Below are 24,908 nucleotides of genomic sequence, written 5' to 3' on the forward strand. Positions count from 1 at the left end.
AAGCCTTCTACCTCAAATTTATCTACGGTGAACCACAACAAGAGAACAGAGAAGCCTTTTGGGAGGAAATCTCTAGGTTGGGCCAAGGAAGAGAGGAAGCGTGGGCCTTAACAGGAGACTTTAATGATATCTTGGACAACTCTGAGAAGACTGGAGGCCAAGTAAGATGTGAAGGATCCTTTATACCATTTAGGAGTTTTGTGTCAGGAAATGGGCTCTGGGATGTTAAACACATAGGAAATCAACTCTCCTGGAGGAGGAAACGCCACACTCACGACGTCAAATCCCGGTTAGACAGAACCCTTGCAAATGTGGAGTGGTTTGAGCTCTTTCCATCAGGAAGCAGCAATTACCTCAGGTTTGAAGGGTCGGATCACCGGCGACTAATCACCTATCTTGAATCTCACAAAGTCAAGAAAAGAGCTCCTTTCAGATATGACAGAAGGTTGAACGATAATGAAGAAGCACGGAAGATCATAGAACGGGCCTGGAGAGAAAGAGTGGAGGAGAGTGTGGATTTAAAAATCTCAAGATGTAGACATGAGATCATCAAATGGGCCAAAGAACAAAAGGAAATCACAGCTAAAGAAGTGCTTCAAAATCAGAAAGAGTTAGAAGAGGAACTTTCAGCGGCCTTACCGGATGTCAGCAGGATAGCTAACCTTTCAGCAGCACTCATCAAAGCATATAGAGCCGAGGAGCTCTTCTGGAGACAAAGGAGTAGGATAATGTGGCTGCAGGAAGGCGATAGAAACAACGCGTTCTTCCACGCGGTGACCAAAAGACGAAAGGCAAGAAACAGAATAACAATAATTGAAACAACTGAAGGCGCTCCAGTGAATGAGGAGGAGGAGGAGATTGGAGCGGTTTTCGCGGAGTTTTACAGAAACCTCTTCTCTTCCAATGCAAGATCGAACTTCTGTACAGTTGAGGAAACCATCACTGCGAAGATCACATCCGAGATGAACGACAAGCTCTGTCAAATCCCAGACATGGAGGAAGTTAGACTGGCAGTCTTCGCGATCCACGCGGATAAAGCTCCGGGTGGAGATGGTTTCTCGGCGAGTTTCTACCAAGCTTTTTGGAGTCTGTTGAGCACAGATATTTACCGAGAAATTCGGATTTTCTTCACGACAGGAAAGATGAACCCACAGATCAACGAAACACAGGTCTGCCTGATACCGAAGACCTCAGCTCCCCAAACAGCAGCAGAATACCGCCCTATCGCCCTATGCACAGTCAGATACAAGATCATAGCTAAGATTCTCACAAGGCGGCTTCAGAGTATCTTACCGGAGTTAATCTCGCAGCATCAATCAGCGTTTGTCCCAGGCAGGGCAATCTCGGACAATGTGTTAATCACGCATGAAACTCTCCATTACCTGAAGAACTCAGGAGCTGTAAAGCGATGCTCGATGGTCATAAAAACTGACATGAGCAAAGCTTACGACCGCATTGAGTGGGAGTTCCTCAAAGAAGTGCTCACAAAACTTGGGTTCCAAGACATCTGGATTCAATGGGTTATGGAGTGTGTTACTACAGTGAGCTATTCTTTCCTCATCAATGGAGCACCTTATGGAAGGATTACTCCCTCACGTGGTCTTTGGCAAGGCGACCCTTTCTCTCCCTACCTCTTCATTCTCTGTACAGAAGTCTTATCAGGGCTTTGCAGGAATGCTCAGAGGGACGACAGTCTGAGAGGACTTCAGGTTTCACAGAAAAGTCCATTTGTGAACCACCTTTTATTTGCTGATGATACGGTGCTATTCTGCAAAACAAATGTGAAGAACTGCAGAGCTTTGAGGTCAATTCTGAGGCGCTATGAATCAAGTTCAGGGCAGTGTATCAACTTGGATAAATCCACCATCACGTTCTCTTCAAAGACCCCGGAGATCATCCGTACAAGAGTGCAGGAAACGCTAGGAATAAGGAAAGAAGGAGGCATGGGAAAATACTTAGGCTTACCTGAGACGTTTGGTCGGAGTAAGAAAGACGTTTTCACAGGGCTAGTAGATAACATTCGGCAAAGATCTCAGTCTTGGACGACGCATTTCCTGTCAGGAGCAGGGAAACACATAATGCTGCAATCAGTATTAACCTCTCTGCCGACCTACCATATGTCAGGCTTCAAAATCCCGCTATCACTGTGCAAGAGAATCCAGTCTATACTAACCATGTTCTGGTGGGATAGTGCTCCGGATAAAAGAAAGATAGCTTGGGTGGCTTGGGAGGTAATGGCACAACCGAAATACTTGGGAGGCCTAGGTTTCAAGAACATTGAAGACTACAATGATTCACTGTTGGGTAAACTTAGTTGGAGGATTGAAAATAACCCTAACTCTCTCTTAGCACAGGTTGTAAAAGGGAAGTATTATCCTGACTGCTCCTTTTTGGAGAGTGAAGAGAAATCAGGTTCTTCTCACGGATGGACAAGCATCTTGGCCGGAAAAGAGGTCCTAAAAAAGGGATTGGGCTTCTTGGTTGGAAATGGAGAGAATATCAAAGTGTGGTCGGATCACTGGCTCTCATCTGTGACTCCATTAACCTCTATAGGTCCTCCAACATGCGCCAATCAAGAGCTCTTAGTCTCTGATCTGCTTAACCCCCTCACCAATGAATGGGACCTGCCCCAAATTCGCCTTCATTTACCTCAGTATGAGGATCAGATCAGACTCATTATTCCAGGTGACTCAAAGCCAATGGATAAGCAAGTCTGGTTGCCTGAACCCTCAGGAGTTTACACAACAAAATCTGGGTATAAAAAGATATTTGAAGAGAAACATGTTGAGACCCCATATCAATTCAACTGGATGCGCAACGTCTGGAAGCTAGCCACTGCTCCAAAGATACAGCATTTCCTCTGGAGAGCACTTAAAAATGCGCTACTGGTTGGTTCACTACTGGCAGTAAGAGGAGTCATCACGGAACTACATTGCAAAAGATGTGAAGAGTTGGAGACTATTGCCCACTTACTGCTAGATTGTCCGTTTGCTGCAGAGATCTGGGAAAAAGCTCCCATTGTAACACTGGGTGACAGAGTATCTACAACTCCGTTTAGAGATTGGCTGTCAACCAATGTTTCAAAAGGCGCTCTCCCCCCCCCCCCCAGGTTTAACAACGTCTCCCCTTGCTCCCTGGCTGCTGTGGAATATCTGGACTGCAAGAAACAAGTTGATTTTTGAAGGGAAATCTTATCAAGTAGAAGACATCATTGCAAAAGCGGTAACTGACGCGAAGGAGTGGGAATCAGCAAACATGGGAAAGACAAAAAAGAAAGAGAAGAAGACTCTTGACTGTAAGAAACTCTCATCGATTCCTTCTTGTTGGATTGATGGTGCTTGGCAAGAAGATACACAAATCGGAGGGATGGGCTGGATAATTAAGAATGCAGCAGGAGAGGTGATCTGCAGAGGTTCTTCCAACCGATCACATGTTAGCTCAGCTCTGATGTCGGAAGCGCTAGCGTTGCGTGAAGTATTAAAGAAGGCAAAAGAGTTGAATCTTCAAAGTCTTCAAGTGTTTTCGGACTCTCAAGTCCTTATTCTAACCCTGCGTTTAGGGAGGGACATGAACGAGATTGCCGGAGTCCTACAGGACATCAAAGTCCTTGCCACTTTCTTCTGTCCGGTTTTTTTCTGTTATATTCCTCGTAGTGATAATGTTCAGGCTGATATTCTCGTTCGTTCAGGCCTTGGTAGATTGATTAATGCTGTGTGATCTTTTGAAGTTTGTAACTAGATGATTTTAAGTAATGCAAGTTTCTGTTTGACAAAAAAAAAAAAGCTATATAGCTCTTAACACGGTTGCCAAAAAAAAGAGTTCTTAACACGTGTGCCAAAAGAAGCTACAAAAATGTAAATATATTATTTATTCCACAAAAGAAAAGGATGATAAGCTAATAGAGTTGGTAAAAAATAGCGCAACAATCCATATAAATGGATATAATGAATGCAACAATAAAAATAATTCTGAAATGTGCAGTGCAAGTACCAGTGCAAGTGCCAGTGCAACAGAGCACGTCTTTAAATAATAGTAAAAACTTTCCAGTGCAACGGAGCACGTCCGTATCACGATTTAATCTCTTTTTTTCCTCGAAAATTAAATTATATTAAGTTAATATATTGGAGACATAAATATACAACGACCAAACATTCCATCAACAATTTAATCTATAGAAATTCGATTTCAAGTGGCAGCGCCGGAATATACAAGAGATTGAATTACAAGTGAAGAATGTTTTAAGATATCATTTGTGTGTGCATGCAAAGAAATTTAATTCATAGTAATGATCACCAGATTTCTTATAAAAATGCGATATTCTTTTTTTCACTTGTATTTACATCACAACTGTACAAGTAGGCCTGGGCGTTCGGGTACCCATTCGGGTTCGGTTCGGGTTTTTCGGATTTCGGTTCTATTTTGTAACACCTTCTAGGTCCCATTCTAGTAAATCTACAAGTTCGGTTCGGGTTCGGATATAACACATCGGTTTCGGTTCGGTTCGGATAATACCCGAAGTAACCATATATCATTCGGATTCGGGTTATATAAGATCGGTTCGGATATACCCTAAGTAAAATCTAAAATTCAATAGAAAAACATAAAAAAATATACTTATTTATATATAATGGAGTATTTAAGATATTTTTTTAAAAAAATTAGATACTTATTGTTAGATATCATGTTGAAATAAACATGAAATTGAATATTTGAAGTACATATTTATGTTTTAAATATTTATATTATATATTAATTCGGACATTCGGATCGGTTTGTTCGGATATTTTTCGGGTTTTTCGGGTTTTTCGGGTTTTTCGGATTATCCATTCGGGTTCGGTTAATAACACTTCGGGTTCGGATATGTTTTGTAACACCCTACAAGATCCATTCGGATATTTTTTAGAATTCGGATTCGGTTCGGATCGGGTTTTTCGGTTCGGGTTCGGTTCGGATTTCGGATTACGGGTTTTATGCCCAGCCCTATGTACAAGTATCAGTCCTAACGTAGTGCAAGTGATGATGAGTTTTTTCTCTAATACTATTTTTTACTTCTTCTTTGTAAGGTCAAGAATTCAAGATGACGGCTATCAGTATTGATTCGGGTCCCTGAGAAAAAAAATAAAAAAAATACTAGTATCACAATAATTTTGACATAGAGAGTAGAGAAGCTATTATTGACATCGAGAGTAGAGAAGAGAACAAGTTGCAACTTAATGTCGAACTAATAGGGTGTCATTTCAAGTTCAGTATTCATTTCTTTTTCGTAGGCTGTGCAATACTTTTTTTTTTGAGTATAACGGCTAAGTGAATAAATCATTTAGATAACTGTTTTCAGTGGTTAAATAAAGCGAAACAAACAAAACTACAACATGCTATTTCTTCACTCTAACATTTATCAAGTTTCCAGTTAAAAAACACAGTTTGCACTACAACATGCTATTACTTCACTTACCATTTATCAAGTTTCCAGTTAAAAAACCATTTATCTAGTCAATTAACATGTTTTTTTTTTGACAAAAAGTCAATTAACATGTTGTTTGTTTGTTTTACTTTCTTTGGATCTTAAAAGGTTACAAAGTTTTATCGCAAGTATGAAGCAAAAGATGAAAGAGTTATGTCATTCCATTATTTACGCCATGATGGTTCGAAACAAAACTATTTCAAATTTATGCAGAATCGATGCAGAGATCATGAGTACGCATGCGCATTGGAAACCTGCAAACTGTGACCTGGAAACTTGAATACAATTATTTAATTTTCTTCTTTTTTTTGGATAAATTGTCCTATTTAATTTTCCGTTTCTCATGGAACACAAATATTTTGGAAATTTTAAGCCAATAATGTTTTCTCGATCATGAATGCGCATGGGCATTGGGAACCTGCAAAGTTGTGACCTGGAAACTTGAATATAGGGAACATGCAAGTGGCAAGTGGCAAGTGGCAAGTGGGCGTCCTATTTTATTTTTTTTGTTTCTTGCGATACTAAGTTTCTTATACCTTATTTAGCCTCTTTTCACCATTAATCTCCTGTCTTGAAAAATTTCTTGTTCAAGTATAACGAAGATGATCAAATTTTCTTCATGGAAAACAATCTTGTTCTATTTAAACGACAAAAGCATAGAGAAAATGAAACACAGAGAAAATGAAGAAAATTTTAGCAAAAGCGATAAAATCAGGTAAGAAGAGCCCTCGCCGTAGAAGCCCTCAGCACGGAAGTCCATCTTTCCATGCAAGTCTCTCTCCGCGTCGAAGTCCTTCCTATCGTGTGAACTCACCTTCTCACGCCGGCTATGGCTGTGGTGGAATCCCTGGCGGTTACCCGTATCAAGGCGGCGGAGGTTTCTATCAAGACCGTGGTTCCCCACCTAATTACGGAGGCGGTTCCCCACCTAATTACGGAGGCGGTTCGCCACCTTATCAAGGCTACGGTGGTGGCCCACCATACCAACCGCAGTATCTAGGCGGCGGATACCAAGGTGGAGGATACCAAGGCAGCGGAAACCAAGGCGGCGGATACCAAGGCGGAGGATACCAAGGCGGAGGATACCAAGGCGGCGGATACCAAGGCGGCGGATACCAAGGCGGCGGATACCAAGGCGGCGGATACCAAGGCGGCGGATACCAAGGCGGCGGATACCAAGGCGGCGGATACCAAGGCGGCGGATACCAAGGCGGCGGATACCAAGGCGGCGGATACCAAGGCGGCGGATACCAAGTTGGCGGATACCAAGGCGGCGGATACCAAGGCGGCGGATACCAAGGCGGCGGATACCATGGTGGCTGTGGAGATCCCGGCAGTCATAGCTACGTCGTTATCGGAGCTCATGGTTACAGCAATGATCTTAGTACAGAAGAGAGAGAACTAGTTCAGAACTTTCCAGGCCAAAGATTTCCACCTGAGTGGGGTTCAACAGCCGACATCACATGGATTGCTGGTTCGACTCCTGGAGCTGGTACTGCATTTGTCGGTTCTGAGACACCTGATGACAATAACTCGGACAAGTCAGGGAACGGTAAGTCTTAAGAGTTAAATCTACGAGACTGTTTACCTGACTCTGCTTGGTTCTCTCTCTCTAATAAAATGTTTAGTGTTTTAATAATGTCTTAATTATGTTTATCTGATGGACTTCTATGGGTTATGTTTTAATTATGGTTTTAGTTATTTATTTGATGTTTTAATGAACTATTAAGTATGTTATGTAATGTATGAAACTATGTGGTAATTTCGTCGGCCTCACTGTCGTTTTAATTATGTGGTGATCCTTAATTAAGACTTGTTGTATTCTCTAAAAGGTACAAACGTAATTAAAGATGCCATACGTACGAACATCATGTCGAGACAAAAAAAAAATCTGAAATTTTGGTGGCTTTACCTATTAGAGAGTAATATTTTACTACAAAATTGTGGATAGAAAATGTTATATAAGTTATAACCTGAAAGATTATAGAGTGGAAACAAATAAATAGGAGAACATGTACAGATAAAGAACAGAAATTCCATCATACGAAATTTTAAATATGCTGACTATTTCAAGTCAACAAACCGGACTATGTTTTATTCTAACAAATTTACCTCTTTCACATATTTACTAGTTTGAACTTCGAATAATTATTTTCTTGAACGACTTTTTCTGATAAACTATATAAATCGACTGAGACCAGCAAACTTTGATGGAGCGCAGAGTCAAATATGACAAGGAAATATATTGGGCTTTGAAAGTAAGTCGCTAATCCCTCTGAAGGCCAAAAACGGTTTGTCAAATTCGACCTTAACTACTTAGTTAGTGGTTATTTTTATTTGAGAATATTTTACCTTTGTAAATGATTGAAAAACAATAGTGAAGCAGAAATTTCTCTGCTAAATTCAATAATATGAGTTGAACCATGTCCAAATCTAAACTTTGTCCAAGAAAATTTGTATGGTGAACTAAATGCTATAAACAATGAAATTTTTATCCAGCCTTTCCTTTCCGTTTCTAATTTTTTTTTTCATTCATGATTAATATTTTCAGACCAAAATGAATACATATAGGATAAGATAGAGGAAACAATTTTGGCAAAAAAAAGAAAAGAAAAAGATATAGGAAACAAGAACGGACGTTTACTTATTGTTCCTACGAGAGGACTTACGCACGGAATCGGGTTCTAGTGCCAGACTAACTTTTTATAATGTTCCAATCCAAAATTTTAAATTATGTTTTTATACAAATTTTATGAAAATTATAAAACAGTATTAAAAACAACTTAAATTTTTATTAAAAAAAGAATTCAAGTCTATAAATTATTTATAAAAAAGTAGTGATATTAAGAACACTTATCGTTGAAATATAGATCTTCTTACATTTTTTCTTACAAATTATCCATTAGACTTATATAATTAAGTCTTTCAACCATTTTCGTTTCAATTGATATTATAACCAACATAATTTACTTTTTTGTGGCATGATAGACAACAAATATTTTTTTACCAACTCCAACTTCAAAATACTTTATTCAGCTATGGTGATCGTTACCGGAATTTTCAACTATAGGCATTAAAAATTTTCTATGTTTTAATAACAATCTTCATTTTTTTCAAAAAATTGAACACTTTAATAGGTTTTCGAACTTTTTTGGGTATTGATTTTCGAAAAATCTTTACTTCCATAAAAAAATTATCACAGCTATGTCTGAATGCGTACAACTCATTTAAAAAGGTTCTAAATATATATATATTCAAGCATAATGCCACTAATGTATCCTCACTTGCATTTGTTACATTTTTAAAAGCAAAAAAAAAATCCAAAAGTTTTTTCATATCTTTGAAATTATTCAAATATGGATTCAAGGGAACTAAAACTTGATTCATGAGTGTATTGAGGTAATCAATTTTGAAGATCTTTCTACAAAAATTTATTCGTTTATAAATATTAATAAGATTTTTTTTCAAAAAATACACCACATTTATTTGGATGCCCTAATCCACGGTTTGGATGGCTTGCCCTCTGGACCGGCCCTATAGGGTTCAGCTGACATTGTTAACAGTAGAAATTGTTACGTAAAATAAAATTATTCTGCAGCTCGGTTGGTAAAGCATCTTTGGATGATAACTCCCACTATACTCTAAGGCTTGACAGGTTTTCCCGCTACTACCCGCAAATGCATTTCTTATGATTGGTAGCGGTTGACAGCGTTTCAAAACAATCATACCGCTACAAATCGTATCAAACTACTCCGAACCTCTTAAAATCAAAAGTTAATTCCATTTAGCGTTTGCGATTGCGGACGGTTGCGGATAGATAAAAAATATTTGTTTCTAAATTTTTAAATATTTTAAATTTAAAATAGCAATATTATAAATAAAAATATATACATTTATATATTAATCAACTTCATGCAAAAATATCATAATTTGTTTCATAAAAAACTTAAACGAGCTATTGATTAGAACATTTTAAAAAGTAATATACGTACATATATGAAAATATACACATATATAAAATGAAACAAAATATTCTTTTAAAATTAAATAACTAAACATAATATTATTATTAATCATATTATATTTTATCACAGCAGTATGTTTTTTATATTTTTATAATGTTATAATATATTTATATTGGTAATTTATTATTAAACTGTTACAATATCTCATAATCAACCAATCACAAACATCCCGCAAACGCAACAATATTCAAACATTATGCCAGTCATACAAAACACTATAACGTTTGAAACCGCGAATTCCCGCACTCGCCAACTTCCGCACCCGTAACCACGACCGTTGCGTTTGAACCAGTCATGCCCTTCTGTTTTCCAAAACCACGACCGTTGCGTTATTATTTTTAATCCAAAAAATTTAAGTCCAAGTTTATTATTTTATTAGTAGGTTAAAAGCCCGAACTTAGTAGGTAAAAAATCCAAACTTATTTTTAATGAGCTTGAATCCCAGTTTAATTTCTACTTTTTTAGATTGGACCAAAATCTAATCTTAATCTGAAAAATGTTGTAAGAATCTCTACTATGCTAATTTGATTTTATACCACAATAATAACAGTATAGTTTTGATTTTTACACACAAATTCTAGAATTTTATACTTTCCTTGTTTTTCTTTCTTATTGATTGTACATTGTAAAAAAATATTTTAATATAATTTTCCAAAATATGATTTTTCATTTGGTTTTATGATTTTATCTTCGTCGTTAATTTAACTTTTTTTTTGTCACCAGCATATATAAATTCTATAAAGACTCTGCAAACCAAAGAGGAGACTCTGAATCCATGTAAACAAATAGTGACGGTTGGCTGCGAGTACCTCTGTAAAACAGTCCGCTATTGTGTTTTGAGTTCGGGGTACGTGCTTGATCTCAAAATAGCTGAAGCTTCATTGTAATTGTTGAATTTCTTTAATGTATGTTGCATAGGCAGGTCATTCTTCTGTTTCTGAAATCATTTTCACCAACTGAGAATACCGATTATTCTTTGCTCCTAATAGTCCATCGAAACCTTCCAATATACTATACCATCTATTTTCTGAAAATAAATCTTTGTCTTTCCAGGATCCATTCGTAGAACACCATCGTCCCTCTCTTCGAAGAGGTTGGTTTGTAATGTCTTGTATATGTAAATCTGGTCCTGATTGTGCCACCACTTTGGAGACTGTCATTTGTGCCTTATTCTAGAGTATTGTTTCTGTTTCTTCCAGTTTTAAAGTTTTTATGGGGTCTTTATCTATACCATTGAAAACCTTATCATTGATTCCTTTCCATAGGTACCACAATATCCAGGCATAACCATTATCTTGGATGTAGGGTGGAATTCTCGCAAACAAATAATCCATATTTGCATAAGGCATAACCATGATCTTGGATGTCGGGTGAAATTCTCGCAAACAAATAATCCATATTTGCATATACTGATTGCATAGAAAAATATTGTGGATTAGACGGGATTTTTGAGAAAATCCAAACCTGGACAGCAAGAGGACATTCGAAAAAACATGATTAATTGTTTCCTCTTCTCCACATCGATCACACCGAATATTACACTTGATCCTTTGGCCTGTAAATTCCTCTGTACCAACAGTAGAAATTAAGTTTGGTATGATTAAGTTTGAATATACCCCCTCTGTACTTAACATTATTTTGTACTTGACATAATAACCATAGTCCGAAATATTTAGCATTTCATCGCAAATCAGTATATCAAATAAATCATAGTAATTTAAGTAACTTAGATTCAACGTATTTAGTATTAGCAATGTTGAGCCCACTACTGAGTCCACTGAAGTTTGTAAAGAAGCCCAGTCGAAGGTCACGACAAATCTCTTCTCCTCTGCTCAGCCTAAAGACGTTCAACGCACACAACAAAGTCGTGAGCTTTGTACGACTGCAATGGTATCATTTCCAGCTCATCAGATAGTCACGACAAACAGATTTGACTGCCTACAATCTGGCATTAGGGCTTACTGATGAGATCATTGTATAAATAGCTAGTAATGTAATAGCATTTCCGTCAAGTTGAAATAAAGAAAGTATTTTCAGTAAAGCATTTCTTCTTCAAAGTTCTTGTGTTTCACATTGAGCATCTACGAGCAACGTTATCGGGCGGGACCATTTTGAGTCCTTACAAATAAAAAAGCAGAGGACGCATGACACACAGTAAGGACGACACAGCAAGGATTATCAAGGGCGTTCTTTATATAAGGACTTTTTTCCTTGGTCCCCCTCGGTTTTGATGATCAGTGGTCCCTCCCCCCCTTAAGGACGCAGCAAGGACGACGCGATAATGTTGCTCTAAATCACTTATATTACTGAAAAGTAAGAGCATAAACCGTCTCTCTGGTTTTGTTACTCATTGCCTTGTGTTGTGGGCTTGTTGTGGTCCTAGTGACAGAAATGTGATTATCATATCTGTAAAAGGATGTTTTGGTCATTTAAATGTTAAGTTTTGGTAATCAAGGTCCAACTTTTTATGATATCCGATAATTAAGAAAAAGCGGGTCCCTCAAGAAATGGGTAAGTACTTGAATTCTAGTGGTTAGAACCATAATCTTCCTTTAACTTTTTGACATTTTTAACTAATACATATATTATATTATGTTTTTTCTGTCTATAATAAATTTATACTAAATTTTAAAATAAAATAATAAATTACTCGGTATAAAAAACGAAAACAATATAGGAGATAATAGAATAAGTAAAACTGCCACTAACTATACACTGAAACTGAAAAATAACATTTTATTAAAATATTATAACTAATACCGATTGTATAGTACATTTAATAAATCTTCTAATACAATCTATCGAAATTTAGGCAAAATAATTTTACGGCCAAGTTATTATTTATTTTTCTTATTTACTAAAACAAATATATTTAAAAGAAACTATATAAAATAATCTAAAATTCTAAGTGGATAAAACAATAAATTAATTATATATAAGGAGGCCATTATTAAAAATATTCTAAAATGTAACCAGTGAATTTTATTTTTGAAAACCTAATAAGTTATTGGGATAATATTGTTTATTTAGTCTTCAAATATAATAATAATATATATAATATTCAGTCATACACTTATTTAAATATTCATAACCAATATTATGTTTTGATTTTGTTTTCTTAAACAAATAATTTCCTATTATATATTCATGTTCAATTATTTAAATTATTAATTTTAAAATAAAATATGTAAAAGAAATAAAAATACAAGTAAATTTAATATACAAATATATAAATAATCAATGTTTTGAGCATTAAACCTAACCACAACAATAAAACTCAAATCTACTTCAAACATGATCTAAAAATGTGTTCCCATTTTGAGCAAACATTTATGAAAATGTATACCACTTTAAACATGAAAATCGTGTCATGCTAATACAAACTTATAATCTCTAATAAGACAAATAAAATAAAGAACTTTAGCTATACATATTGGAAAATAATATAAAAATGTGTTCTCATTATAAAAAAACATAATCAAAAAGGAAAGATAATTATTAAAATAGTATAATTTCATAAAATATATACGAAAGCAAATAAAAAAGCAAGTTATAAAAATAAACGAACATTAAATGTTTAAGTAAAATTAATATAATATTCTTCGTCACTTAAAATTTTCTAAAACACAAAAACCATTATTATATGCATCTCTTGCCAATATAAACCTAAAATACAAACCATAAAATCATAAAAAAAAAAAAAAATTTAGATCACAAGTAAAGTATATCCCGTTTGTAAGGCGGTCTTACCCTAGTCTAATATAATTCATAGATCTAAACATATATTGTGTGAGTTAGTTCTTTAAGATTCTTTTAAAAGGAATATATTTTTATTCTACAAATGGATTACAATCAATTATTATTTGGGATATACTAATATCTTATGACTTATGCCATCGATTCAAATTTTAAGAAGTTGTAATCTAGATTCACAGCATTGGTTCTCTAATATATTAGAAGCATAAATTAACTAACCCAAATAATATGTAGCTAAGAATTTAATCTTGTTTTCTAATATCTTTTCCTGAACATAAATATTAACTAACAACAGTATTTGCTCAACTGAATGTAGAATATATATATATATATATATATGTGCTTATTAGCCTATATGTAATATTTTAGGTTGTAGTCAAATATTAAGTTCGTTATATATATAGATATATATATATATATATATACAAAATATAGGCTAATATATATATATATATATATATATATTAGCCTATATTTAATATTTTAGCTTGTAGTCAAATTTTAAGTTCGTAGTTATAGTATATGATATTGTTTTTAAAATGGTTATACTAAATATTTCAATCTAGTGGTTTAAAATTAAATTTAAATGTAATCTCTTAGTTATTATTTAGCAAGTGATTTTTTCAAATTTGCTTAGGTGTCATCTTTTTTTTTTTTTTTTTTGTTAAATGCTTAGGTGTCATCTTTACAAAGTTTTTCACAAAAAAATATGATATGACATCTTTAAAATATGAGATGGCTCATGTATTAATGCAATGTGATTTGGCAAAATCAAAACTTTCCAACCCTAATATATTTCAATCGTGCATCAATATAGTAATTACAAATTGTATATATCCGTCGTGCATCTATATATTTCAATCGTTGAACCCTAATATATAACAAACAAAAAGTCTATCCACAGAGCTTAAACAATTACAAATTGTTAAGGTGTTTCTTTCAATCTTTTCTATGAAGTTACTGCAAGACACATGGCCAACTCATGAAAAAGTATTACATTTTCATTATTGTTTGACTATGTTCAACACTGCATCAAATTCTTTTTAACCAATAACCATTTTATTTGGTTAAGGAGTTAGGCAATTATCTTAACGAGACATCTTCGGTGTATGAAACATCAGACTTCTTATGTGTCCATTTACGTGGTGTTTACCTATTTTTATAGCTATTTTTAATTGTATCTTCAAAATCTTATGCCATGTTTGAAATATGTTTCAGGGATCCAAAATAAAAATATTTTTTCAAAGACCCAACCAAACAAGTTGTATTAATATAAAAATATTCATATGAAAAAATAAAATTTTGTCAATCTCCTTGATGATCAAGATAAGTCCAAATTCGATGAGATTCTAAAAATACTGTTTCATTGTAACTTTTTGATAATTATACAGATTTAAATCAATTTTAATTAATTTTATACAAATTAATTTAATATATATTTAACCAAAAAATAGATAAAAGAAAATCTAAGATTATAATTTTAAATATATACATATCTATTCTTTAAGTATAATTTTAATTTTTTTTTAAAGTTTATTATTTTAGCTTAATTTTATTTTTCAATTAAAGAAAAAATTTATATTACAATATCGAATATTAATATAATTTTATTTTTGAATATATTTAAAATTTAAAATTTTATTACTGCACATGGTACAAGAAAACACCTAGTATAGATTTGAAATGAAATGTAAATTTGGAAAACAACTGGTTTTAGTTGCGTTCATAAAACTTATGTTTCAAGATGCCATGAATTATCGAGTTAGTACTTAGTATTTAAACCTACTAAACCTTTAAAACGTAAATTGTTTGTTAGTATTATAGTATTTTTTGTCAGCATTAGTATTATAGTATACATTGTGAATTTCTTGGTTTAAGGTAAAATTCAATTTGTTGCTTGCCCTGAATATATAACATTGTACAATAATCAGCAAACACAGATAGTGGTACTTGTAATCTCACGCCTTAGGATGAACGAATTAAATTGACATAAGGTGGTTAAGGGTGAAAGTGCAAACCGGTTAATCTAATGTTAATGTAATTATTAGGAAAATACATAAAGTAAATTTTCTAAAGAATGGTTCATTTGAAATATTAACACATAAACATAGTTATACCTTTTGTTTTAATAGTACGGATGAGATGAATTAACATTTGTTTGATATAAATATATTGGTTACCATATAGTTGTATACAAATCTTATATTTTAGTCACAACATTATTCAATGGGTCCAAATTTATAGTCCAATTAAAATAACACATTAATTAATTTCGTAATTATTATGTACTATTATTATAAATAAATGGTAGTTAAATTTTATTATAAAAAATAAAATAAGAATTATATGGTATTTTTAATATTATATTCTGTATTGTATTAAAATAGAAGTGCTATATGCATTAAATATCAAAAATATATTAAATAGGTAAAGTAACCTTTTAGAAAATAGTTTCATTTAAATAAATTATCACTCATCATTAAGATGGATTAAAATTTGTAAAATATATAATATTATTATACACAAATAAATTTATTAACATAGGTTAAACTTTTATGTCTACAACTATAAATTACCTCTTTTTTGAAACTCTCAAAATATATTGTTTAAAATGTTTATATAATAAATGTAGAAGTATATAACTATTTAAAAATATTTAAATAGAAAACTATATAGTTTTAATTCATTTAAAATATTAATGACAAATCAAATTTTAACTATAAATTTATTTTTTATTTTATTATTATAACAAAATCTATGAAAAATATAAAAAATCTTACCAATAGTTCATTTTTTATAAAATAATGTATTAATATAGTAACAATTTAGTTTTTCAAAATTCATGTAAACGTCTAGACTCAAAAATAGTTGTGTAATTTTCTAAATTTTCTTGAAAAATATAAAATTTGAAATTAATATTAAAACTCAAAATGGTGATATTTCAAATTTTATCAAAGTAAAATTATATATAATAAATAATAACTTTTTGAAATGAAACAAGAAAAAACAAACTATGTTAAAAACTAAAGTAATCTAGTATTTTGAAATAATAATTTAATAAAAAAATAAAACTTAATACAATAACATCCAAAATATCATATATCAATAAAATTTACTAAAATAATATAATAGATGCTACTATGTATAAAATTTATTAAAATAATATGGCTATTTTATTTAAGAAAGACAGTGTATTTACTTGTGCATCCCGTAAAATTCTAAAATGATATATGTTAAAGTATATTTTAAACACAACATGTAAATATAAATTATTTTAAATATATATTTTTCGATAATAAAAATAAAAATGTATTATATGTAAAATGTATAAATTAAAGAAAATCATGTTTTTAAAAATATTCTTTGTTATTTTATGGTATCTAACTCGAAAATATATTAGTAAGTAACTAAAATTAATAACAAAATAAAACTTATTAAAAATCACTATATATTAATAATGGCGAATAATAAATATAGTAATAGTATTATAGAATTACACAATATATAACAAAATGTGCTGGTCAAAACCTATTCAATATTAAAACCATATCATAAGGAAAGGAATAAGGGATGTTTCAAAAAAAAAAAAAAGGAATAAGGATAATTTTGTCATAAGTATCACACCTCGTAGTGGTTTCTTCAAACCGTTGTGTGCGTTCCTTCCCAAGCCGCGCATACAGTCGCTCTAGGATTCTTCATGGTTCGATTCTCGAAGGTGGTTGAGTTGATACATGTTATGTTAACCAAACATGATAACTTATATTTAGTTTACCAAACAATCTATTATTTTCCATTTTTTTAGAAAACTTTGTCAAGACACAAATTTACATCCTAGTTTTGACCATATATACGTTTTATATGGAGCAAATATATAGGTTCCCAGTGAAAGGTTCGGAGAACGTTGAAGACGAATATTAGGACTTAGGTTATTCCTGTAAATTATATATATTATCTGTAATTGAAAACTTAGTAAGTTATGAGAAAGATTAAAAGCTAGCCACAAGAAATTTTACCAGTCAACGCAGAATGAAACGATCATAAATAAATATTAAAATTCAAAGACAACACATCAAAGCGGGTGGAGTGGTTGTAACCACTAATGATGGAAACGAAAACCCGAGGCAAATCTAAGTAGTAGAAAACACAAATCCTAACAAAGCAGTGGCAAGAGTGATAACCACTTATTACTATTATTGAAATAGACCCAAACCCAAGTGGCCGCTCTAGCTAGAGATGGGATCAAGCCAGAAAGGCGCGAGGAGGTTTTTGGGCGAACCAGGCGGATTGTAGGGACGGACAGTACCAGAAGGGAGATGGTGAGAAGCAAGTCCCGGGCCGATGTAGTAGATGGAGTTAGGTATGAGTCCAGGGTACATGGTTGCGGAGAGGCAGAAAGCTTCACTCTTGCCAAGGAAGATGCAGAGATCCCCAATGTCTCGAGTGTAACAGAATGCTTTGGTCTTGTCATCTTGTCTAAAAACCATAAACCGCCTGGTTTGGGTATGAATAGCTTCCACGTCCCTCCTCCCATTATTATTATTATTGTTCTCCTTGTGCAAAAACTGGGTGTACCACTTGACAAAGAAAAGTTCACCAGAGGGTGACTCCACGAAGTGTTTGGTCATGTAACCTGTATCCAACATCTGCCACTCAGCCTCTGGCAACTTAGGCAGGCTACTGAAGCACAGTTCTTGATACTTGAGCTTGTTGCTGCTGAGATGGAGCGAACCCATGTAGAGACCCTTGTCACTCGCAAAGTAGAAGGCGTTGTCTCTTTTGGAAAACATGAGATCCGAGGCTTGCAAGAGTGGGAAAGGGGTTTTGAAATGAGTCCAACTAGAGTCGCAATTAGTCCTGCACACACTTAGCTGAGACTCACTGAAGTTTGCAGCTATAGTGCACTCGTCAGGGGAAGAAGACGAGAGAGAAACTGGTTTCACGCTGACACAAGGATCAAACCCTAGACTTGGCAAGGACATGACTCTTGGCGAAGAAGAGACCCACGGCTTCCACAGATCCGTGAGATGTAAGGAAGAATCCTTCCTGTCCATACAAAGAATCCATCCTTGAGATGCTCCCACGAGAGTGCTCCGTTCGAGCTCCTTGGGAAGGGTTTTCTCAACCCCATTCACTGGTTCCCCCGTCCTCGGATCGAACAGTTTCTGACGCACGGTTTTGCTACCGTCACAAGTCTCTCCCGACTTCTCACTGCTTAGCAGCAGATACGGAGACTCAGGAAGAGATGAGAAGAAGCGAGCATTCTTCACCTTGTGAGCCTGTCAAACAAACAAGATCCGAAAATAGAAACTCAGAACCAATCAAGAAACTTTGATAATATGTGAAGAAGAAGATATGACTGTGTCTTACAGAGGGCTTCGAGATTCGGCTGAGAAACAGAGACATTTTTCTTCTTTCACTTTTCCAAAGAACCCTAATTGCTTATGCCTTAACCTCCTCCGTCCCCTTCCTCTTCTCCTTTTATACAGGGGCTTTGTAAATTTTCCATTTGCTTAGAGATACGAAATTGCCGAATATGGAAACTTCTGAAACTAAGTTTCCTCTCTTCACTTATGTATTAACAATTTGTTAAGTGTATTTAGGGTTGTCCTAGTTGCAACTTAACAGGCTGTATGTCTTAATGTCCAAGTCTAAACGGGTGGGCAAACCCGCTTTCACATCCCTTGATAATGAGTTTTCTTCTAATTTATTACTTCAGTTTTGTAAGATCAAGAATTAAAAGTTGAGGGTAACGGTATTTAACGAGATGCAAGTTAACTTGTATTATCAGAATATCCTTTTAAATTATATTTCCTTATATATATGGGCAACGGCCCATAAAAAAGCCCATCCAGAAATCTGTGTTTAGTTGTTTACTACGGTTAGCTTATCCACGGCAAAGTTGAACCCAAAAAAGTTATTCACATGCCGCACTCCTAAAAGAAACTAAACCTTTTTTTTACCGTCAAGGTTTTTTATATTAATAAAGAAACGGGCCAAGCCCAGAATACACGGCCAATGGCCCACATACAAACTTAAAAGGTCAGAAGCCCAACAACCTACACACTATGTCCAATACTTTAAACGGGCCAACAGGCCCAACCATAAAACCGTGCACATCGTCAGCCAAATGACGCGTCAAGGAGACTGGCAGCTGGACACGTGTGAGCATCTAGACTATCAGTATGCCACGCGTCGCTACCGCCTCGACTTGACCATCTCAGCCGCGAATCGTCACCGGAACTACACCACCGCCTCTTCGTTACACCGGAGCTCAGAACCGAACCGCCTCCGGCGAAACCATCTCACGTCTCCCAACTCTGTCTTTTCATCGGAGAGCTTTATCTCTCTTGGATATCGCTTCCAACAAAGCCAGTACATCACCACTCAAACCACAAAAGCGTAAACACCCGATCCAAAACCAGATTGCAAACCCTAAAAAACAAAAGGATAACCTAAAGTCGGCGACGCAGGCTGTGGAAACCCTCACCTTCCAGCGGCAAAACCGACGACGGTGAAGCTGAAGAAACTTCCACCTTGCGGGGACAGAAACCGGCGGCAACATAGCTGTGTAAGCCTCAGCCTCCCGGAATCGCAAGCTACACACGACGAGCCTCTTCACCGCGCCATGATTTCCAGACAACCGCGTCTTCACTCCACGGAACCCCCACTGGAAGTACCTGGCCAAAGCTTAAACAAAGCGGACACCGGAAGAGATAAGAAAGAAACCAAGAGCGGATGATTTATACACAAAGTCAACAGACTCCAGCGACGGAACGCGTGCTCACGCGCCGTCCGTACGCCGGAACCAAAACCAAGATCTACTTTCTCTCTTTTCTCTTTCTTGGATGACAAAATAAATATAGTGATTTTTAAAAAAAGAAACTAAACCTAGTTGAGAGAAAAATAGAGAAGGATGGAGTGTTTGATTGGTTTCAACTTTCTAAGACAATGGAACATGTCGAAAGTCAAATGTGGTTTTGATGTCAGAGATTATAGCTTCGGTCTGTCGAGTAAGGCTGATTATTATCGTTAAATTTGATCCGATTCGCTATTCATTTCCATTCGATTTGAAGAATTTGGATATCTAAAAAGCTTATAATAAAAAATAGTAAAATGTGATATTCATAAAAACAAAATAAATTACATATATAATTTTTTAAAAAAAATCGGATATCCGATCTGATTCTTATCTTTATAGAATGTAATGTAATTGTATATACAAATCATTATATCTATACATATTTTATGGTACAATTTGGTTAATTTTTTATTTTAAGTTTTTTTCAATTTTTTATTTTGAGTTATTACATATCCAATTTAATTTTTATATTGAGTCAAATGTTAACATGCGATTTCTTAACATTTTAGACCAAAAAACATGCGATTTCTTATTAGGTTTGTTAGTAAATATATATATTTTACTTTACAATTTTTATCAAAGATATTAGTTTATTAGTATGCTATTGTCATTTTTATTTTAAATTGATATTATCTAAGTATTTAATAATTTTAATGTTATATATACATTTTTAATATAATTGATGGATCGAATCGAATAATCTGTGAATATTTAAAAATACTTCGGACATCCGAGTACAGAAACTTCTAAAATTAAACTTCTAATATTTCTCTTTTATTGTTTTTAGAGAACCCCTGTCTGTTGTTCAAAAAAAAAAAGAGAACCCCTGTCTGATATTAGAGGTGTACATTCTCTTATGTCTTTCAAGCTAATAAGGATTCTCTTATGTACTCATATTAGAGGTGTACATGGTCATGATCTTAACAAAGACTTGCTATTCTAGTTTCCATCTTCCAAAATCTGTTTTATATTTTATTATCTAATTAAACACCGTTACCAAAACACTGAAATTCAAATGCCACTTGACTTCACAATCCAAACTAGGGCTAGGCGTGCGGGTACCCATTCGGGTTTCGGTTCAGTCCATTCGGGTTTTGGGTTTTCGGGGTCAAAGATTTCAGCCTCATTTGGATATTTCTAAATTTTGGTTCGGGTTCGGTTCGGATCTTTGCGGGTTCGGTTTGGGTTCGGATAACCCATTTAAAATGTTTTTAAATTTTCAAAATTTATTATATACTTTAAATTTTCAAAATCTATAAAAAGATAATATATTACATATAAATTTTCATAACATATATGTCAAAATACCTTAATTTAACATATAAATTGGTTTTCTTTGAATATTTGGATAAAGAATCAATAGATATTTAACTATTTTGGTGTTTCCAGATACTTATGCTATTTTAAACATTTAATTTTGACTATTTGCATATATTTTCCGAGTATTTTGGAAAACTTAAAGGTATTTTATATATTTTTAATATACATTATATATATATAAATAATGTATATATTTAAGTATATAAATTTATTTCGGATACATTCGGATACCCAAAATATTTTGGTTCGGATCGGGTTCGGTTTCGGTTCTTTAAATACCGAAATTTTGAACCCATTCGGATATTTAATCAATTTCGGTTTGGGTTCGGTGCTACTTTTTCGGATCGGGTTCGGTTCGGTTTTTCGGGTTCGAATTTTTTGCCCAGCCCTAATCCAAACACTGACAAGCCGTTTATGGAAACTTCCCAAAAGCCAAAGCTGTTTACCGCCTTTCTATGAGTGAGAAGAGCAACTAGGGTTCTTTTGGATCTCTGAAAGACAATGGCTCTGTTTTTGTAGCTCTGTGTAAGAAACTCATATCCTCCATATTACAATTCTTTGATATGTGTTTTTTTTTTTTTTTGCTAAAATTTGGGATTCTTTGATATGTCGCAGTCTTACTTACGTGTTTTGTAGTCTCTGACTTCGGTTTATGTCCACATGGACGCAGGGACAATGCTCGTTTCTTCTCATCATTGCCTGAGTTTCCGGAGGGACAAGTCGGGAAGCACAGGTTCTTCGAAACCGAAAAAGGAAGAAAAAGTGTACAGCAGTGAGAAGACGGTTCCGCAGGAGCTTAATGGGCAACCTCTGTTAGGAGCATCACAGGGTTGGGTTGCTTGCCGGGAAAACAAAGAGTTTACCGTGCATCTCACGGATCTGTACAAGCCATGGGTTTCATCCCCAAGGGTCATATCATTGCCTTCTATTGGGTTTAAACCCTCAACACATGCCACCGAAGTGTCTCTCTCTTCTTCTGATCCTCTCCAAGACGAAGACTTTTATGTAGCTGCAAAGTTCAGTGACTATCAGCTCAGTGTATGCAGGCCTTGCGAAGACTCTAAATGGACTCACATCGATACCCCTTACTCTCTTTTACCAGCTTCTGATCTCATGTATTCCAAGAGAGAGAAAACCTTCCACTTCACCAGTTTCAAGGGTCTTTACATGGGTTCTTTGGATATATGCAATAAGAAGCTTAAGTTTCAAGACCTACGCCTACGTAACCAGCCTAAGATTTCAGAGGCATGGTGGGAGATGTTGGACAAGTGTTTCATGAGCAACCATTTAGTGGAATCTCCCTCTGGTGAATTATTCTTCATCAAATGGTAAGTGTTTGGAATCTCTTGAACAATTTAGCTACTTCTAAATACAGAGCCGGTCTTTAGATTTTGGTGGCATCGACGATTTAATAAAGCTTTTAATATGTTTTAAACAATTTTCGAAAAACTTGTTTATGTAAATTATCTCTAAAATTTTGGGCCGGCTATGCAGTTTTAATCCATCCAAGTAGCCTAGAGACTGAGCTGCTTGTTTCTACGTAGGTACACACTTTGCATTCGCAGAGAGGATGAGGAATGGATAATGATGCACAGCGTAACTAAGCGGTTCATGGTGTTTAGGCAAGATGAGAAGAGCAAAGACTTTTATTACACTGATGATATTAGAGATCTCTGCATCTTCCTTGGCCAGAGTGAAGCCTTCTGTCTCTCGGCTAGCATGTATCCAGGACTCAAACCTAACTCCATCTATTACATTGGCTCTGGACTTGGATCTTACAATCTAGCTTCCGGTACGGTCCGTTCCTTTGATCCCCCACGTGGTAAACCCTTGCTGGTCCATTACCCTTACTGGCTTCATCCCACTAATTCCATTGCGTAACAATTATATGTGAACCTTCTTTATAATGATATTTTTTCATATTTGTTATTGGTTTTGTACTTTTAATTCATAACAGCACATTCAGTAGGCAACCCTACGCCAAATCTTTTAGCATCATTGCAGTAGTTGTAGATCATGAAGTTGCTTTGGACCCACTTAAGCCTCTTCATGCTATTTTCATCGATCCCTTCGTTGAGCCATGAGTTTGGACCATCACCACCGCAAGATACATTAGTGCCAGGGGCCGACCATTCACAGTTTTGAACCTTATAGTTCCTGTAAGAAGCCGTGAAAGGCGCTTTGGACCAGTCAGTCTTCACGAGCCCACCTCTCGTGGCCCAGTCATCTGCGTTCCATAAGCTGGAATGGAGTCTCATTGCTTGTTTCTCAGGATAAGCTACGTTCATCGTTTTCAAGTTCTTGAATTCTCTTATCGGTGTACCGTCCACATAGAATCTGTCAAAGATTCGACTCTTAAATATTGCTATGTTATGCTAAAGAGATGAATAGAGGCTAGATATTTTTGGTTTACATTATGGTTTTAGGGTTCCAGAGGATGGAGTAAGTGTGAAAATCAACGGTGGGATCGAACCAGAGACGAAACTGTTGTTCTCTATCACCTTTTCCTTGTGTGATAACATTTGTGTGGACTGTATAAGGATCACCACTTAGATTCCCCAAAAATTCGAAGTCTATCTCATCCCACATCGTTCCTTTAGACGCAAGCTACATAACATACACAGAAGCACATAAGTAAAGAACACGTTATATCATACAAAAATATATTATATTAAAAATGATGAGTATTATGTTTTCTTACATAGTAAGATGTGACAGTACCAGCTGAGTTTCCAGGGACAAGCTTGAGATCCATAGAGATCTTACCAAACAAGGACTGACCCTTGGACTGAAAACCAGAGCCTGAAGCTTTGTCAAGAGACAATGTAATGGCTTGACCGTTTTCGAGGATCTTTGCTTTGTTGCTTCCCCATATAATGTCAATATCTTGTCTGAAATCACCGGCTAAGATTAAGGCAGAACATGACAGAATAGACAAACTGATTAAGATTTGTGAGCAACCCATGTCTTGTTTTGGGATCTCAAATGATGAGTAGGGTTTAATTTTTATGTAAGAAAACTGATACCATATAGAGAATGTAATAGCTTGTATATTAGAAATTTAGAATACAGAGAGTTATATATACAGAGACTACTAGGGTTACATTATAGTGACACTATGGTCCTTTACAGATATAGACTTGTTTCCTTAATTATAACTGAGTGAAGGTGTACAGTGGCTGACATGTGGATGGGAAAGAGGAATAGAAGGAGAAGAATTTGTGTATAGAGATCGCCAGGTTTTGGCTTGTGAGAAAATAGAGGAGCAGATGGAAAGTGAAGAAAGATTGTGTTTGACACGTCGAAAATTAAGTGAGAGGGTTTAGTTTCATCAAGAAATTCAACGATTCTCCTTTATCCATCGTTTATAACGTTTGGGGTTTAAGTTCTGTCTTTACATGAAAACCAATCAAAGGCAGTGACCAATTCATGCTTATGAATATATAATTAATATTTTGGTCCTTTGTATCTTATGTTTATCTTCTTC

The 24,908-nt window shown here is 34.8% G+C and overlaps 4 protein-coding genes across 4 annotated transcripts; 2 read left to right on the plus strand and 2 right to left on the minus strand.

Annotated features, from left to right (window-relative positions):
- Positions 1 to 6,142: 6,142 nt before the first annotated feature.
- LOC108837556 (glycine-rich cell wall structural protein 1.8) lies at positions 6,143 to 7,024 on the plus strand. The gene has a single exon (XM_018610593.2). It carries the CDS (start codon positions 6,143 to 6,145, stop codon positions 7,022 to 7,024), a length of 882 nt encoding a protein of 293 aa, XP_018466095.2.
- Positions 7,025 to 17,215: 10,191 nt separating this feature from the next.
- Positions 17,216 to 18,767, minus strand: LOC108840714 (uncharacterized). Its single transcript, XM_018613541.2, has 2 exons — positions 18,610 to 18,767; positions 17,216 to 18,518 (listed from the first exon to the last, which is right to left on the minus strand). The coding sequence occupies exons 1-2, from the start codon at positions 18,643 to 18,645 to the stop codon at positions 17,466 to 17,468; spliced, it is 1,089 nt and encodes a 362-aa protein (XP_018469043.1). The 5' UTR covers positions 18,646 to 18,767; the 3' UTR covers positions 17,216 to 17,465.
- Positions 18,768 to 22,123: 3,356 nt separating this feature from the next.
- On the plus strand, positions 22,124 to 23,326 carry LOC108833821 (uncharacterized). The gene is made up of 2 exons (XM_057002613.1): positions 22,124 to 22,749; positions 22,966 to 23,326. The coding sequence occupies exons 1-2, from the start codon at positions 22,535 to 22,537 to the stop codon at positions 23,300 to 23,302; spliced, it is 552 nt and encodes a 183-aa protein (XP_056858593.1). The 5' UTR covers positions 22,124 to 22,534; the 3' UTR covers positions 23,303 to 23,326.
- On the minus strand, positions 23,197 to 24,760 carry LOC108835381 (xyloglucan endotransglucosylase/hydrolase protein 24). The gene is made up of 3 exons (XM_018608641.2): positions 24,123 to 24,760; positions 23,835 to 24,028; positions 23,197 to 23,758 (listed from the first exon to the last, which is right to left on the minus strand). Exons 1-3 carry the CDS (start codon positions 24,384 to 24,386, stop codon positions 23,365 to 23,367), a joined length of 852 nt encoding a protein of 283 aa, XP_018464143.2. The 5' UTR covers positions 24,387 to 24,760; the 3' UTR covers positions 23,197 to 23,364.
- Between the last annotated feature and the right edge of the window lie 148 nt (positions 24,761 to 24,908).

Source organism: Raphanus sativus, chromosome 2 (assembly GCF_000801105.2).
Source record: "Raphanus sativus cultivar WK10039 chromosome 2, ASM80110v3, whole genome shotgun sequence".
NCBI lineage: Eukaryota > Viridiplantae > Streptophyta > Magnoliopsida > Brassicales > Brassicaceae > Raphanus > Raphanus sativus.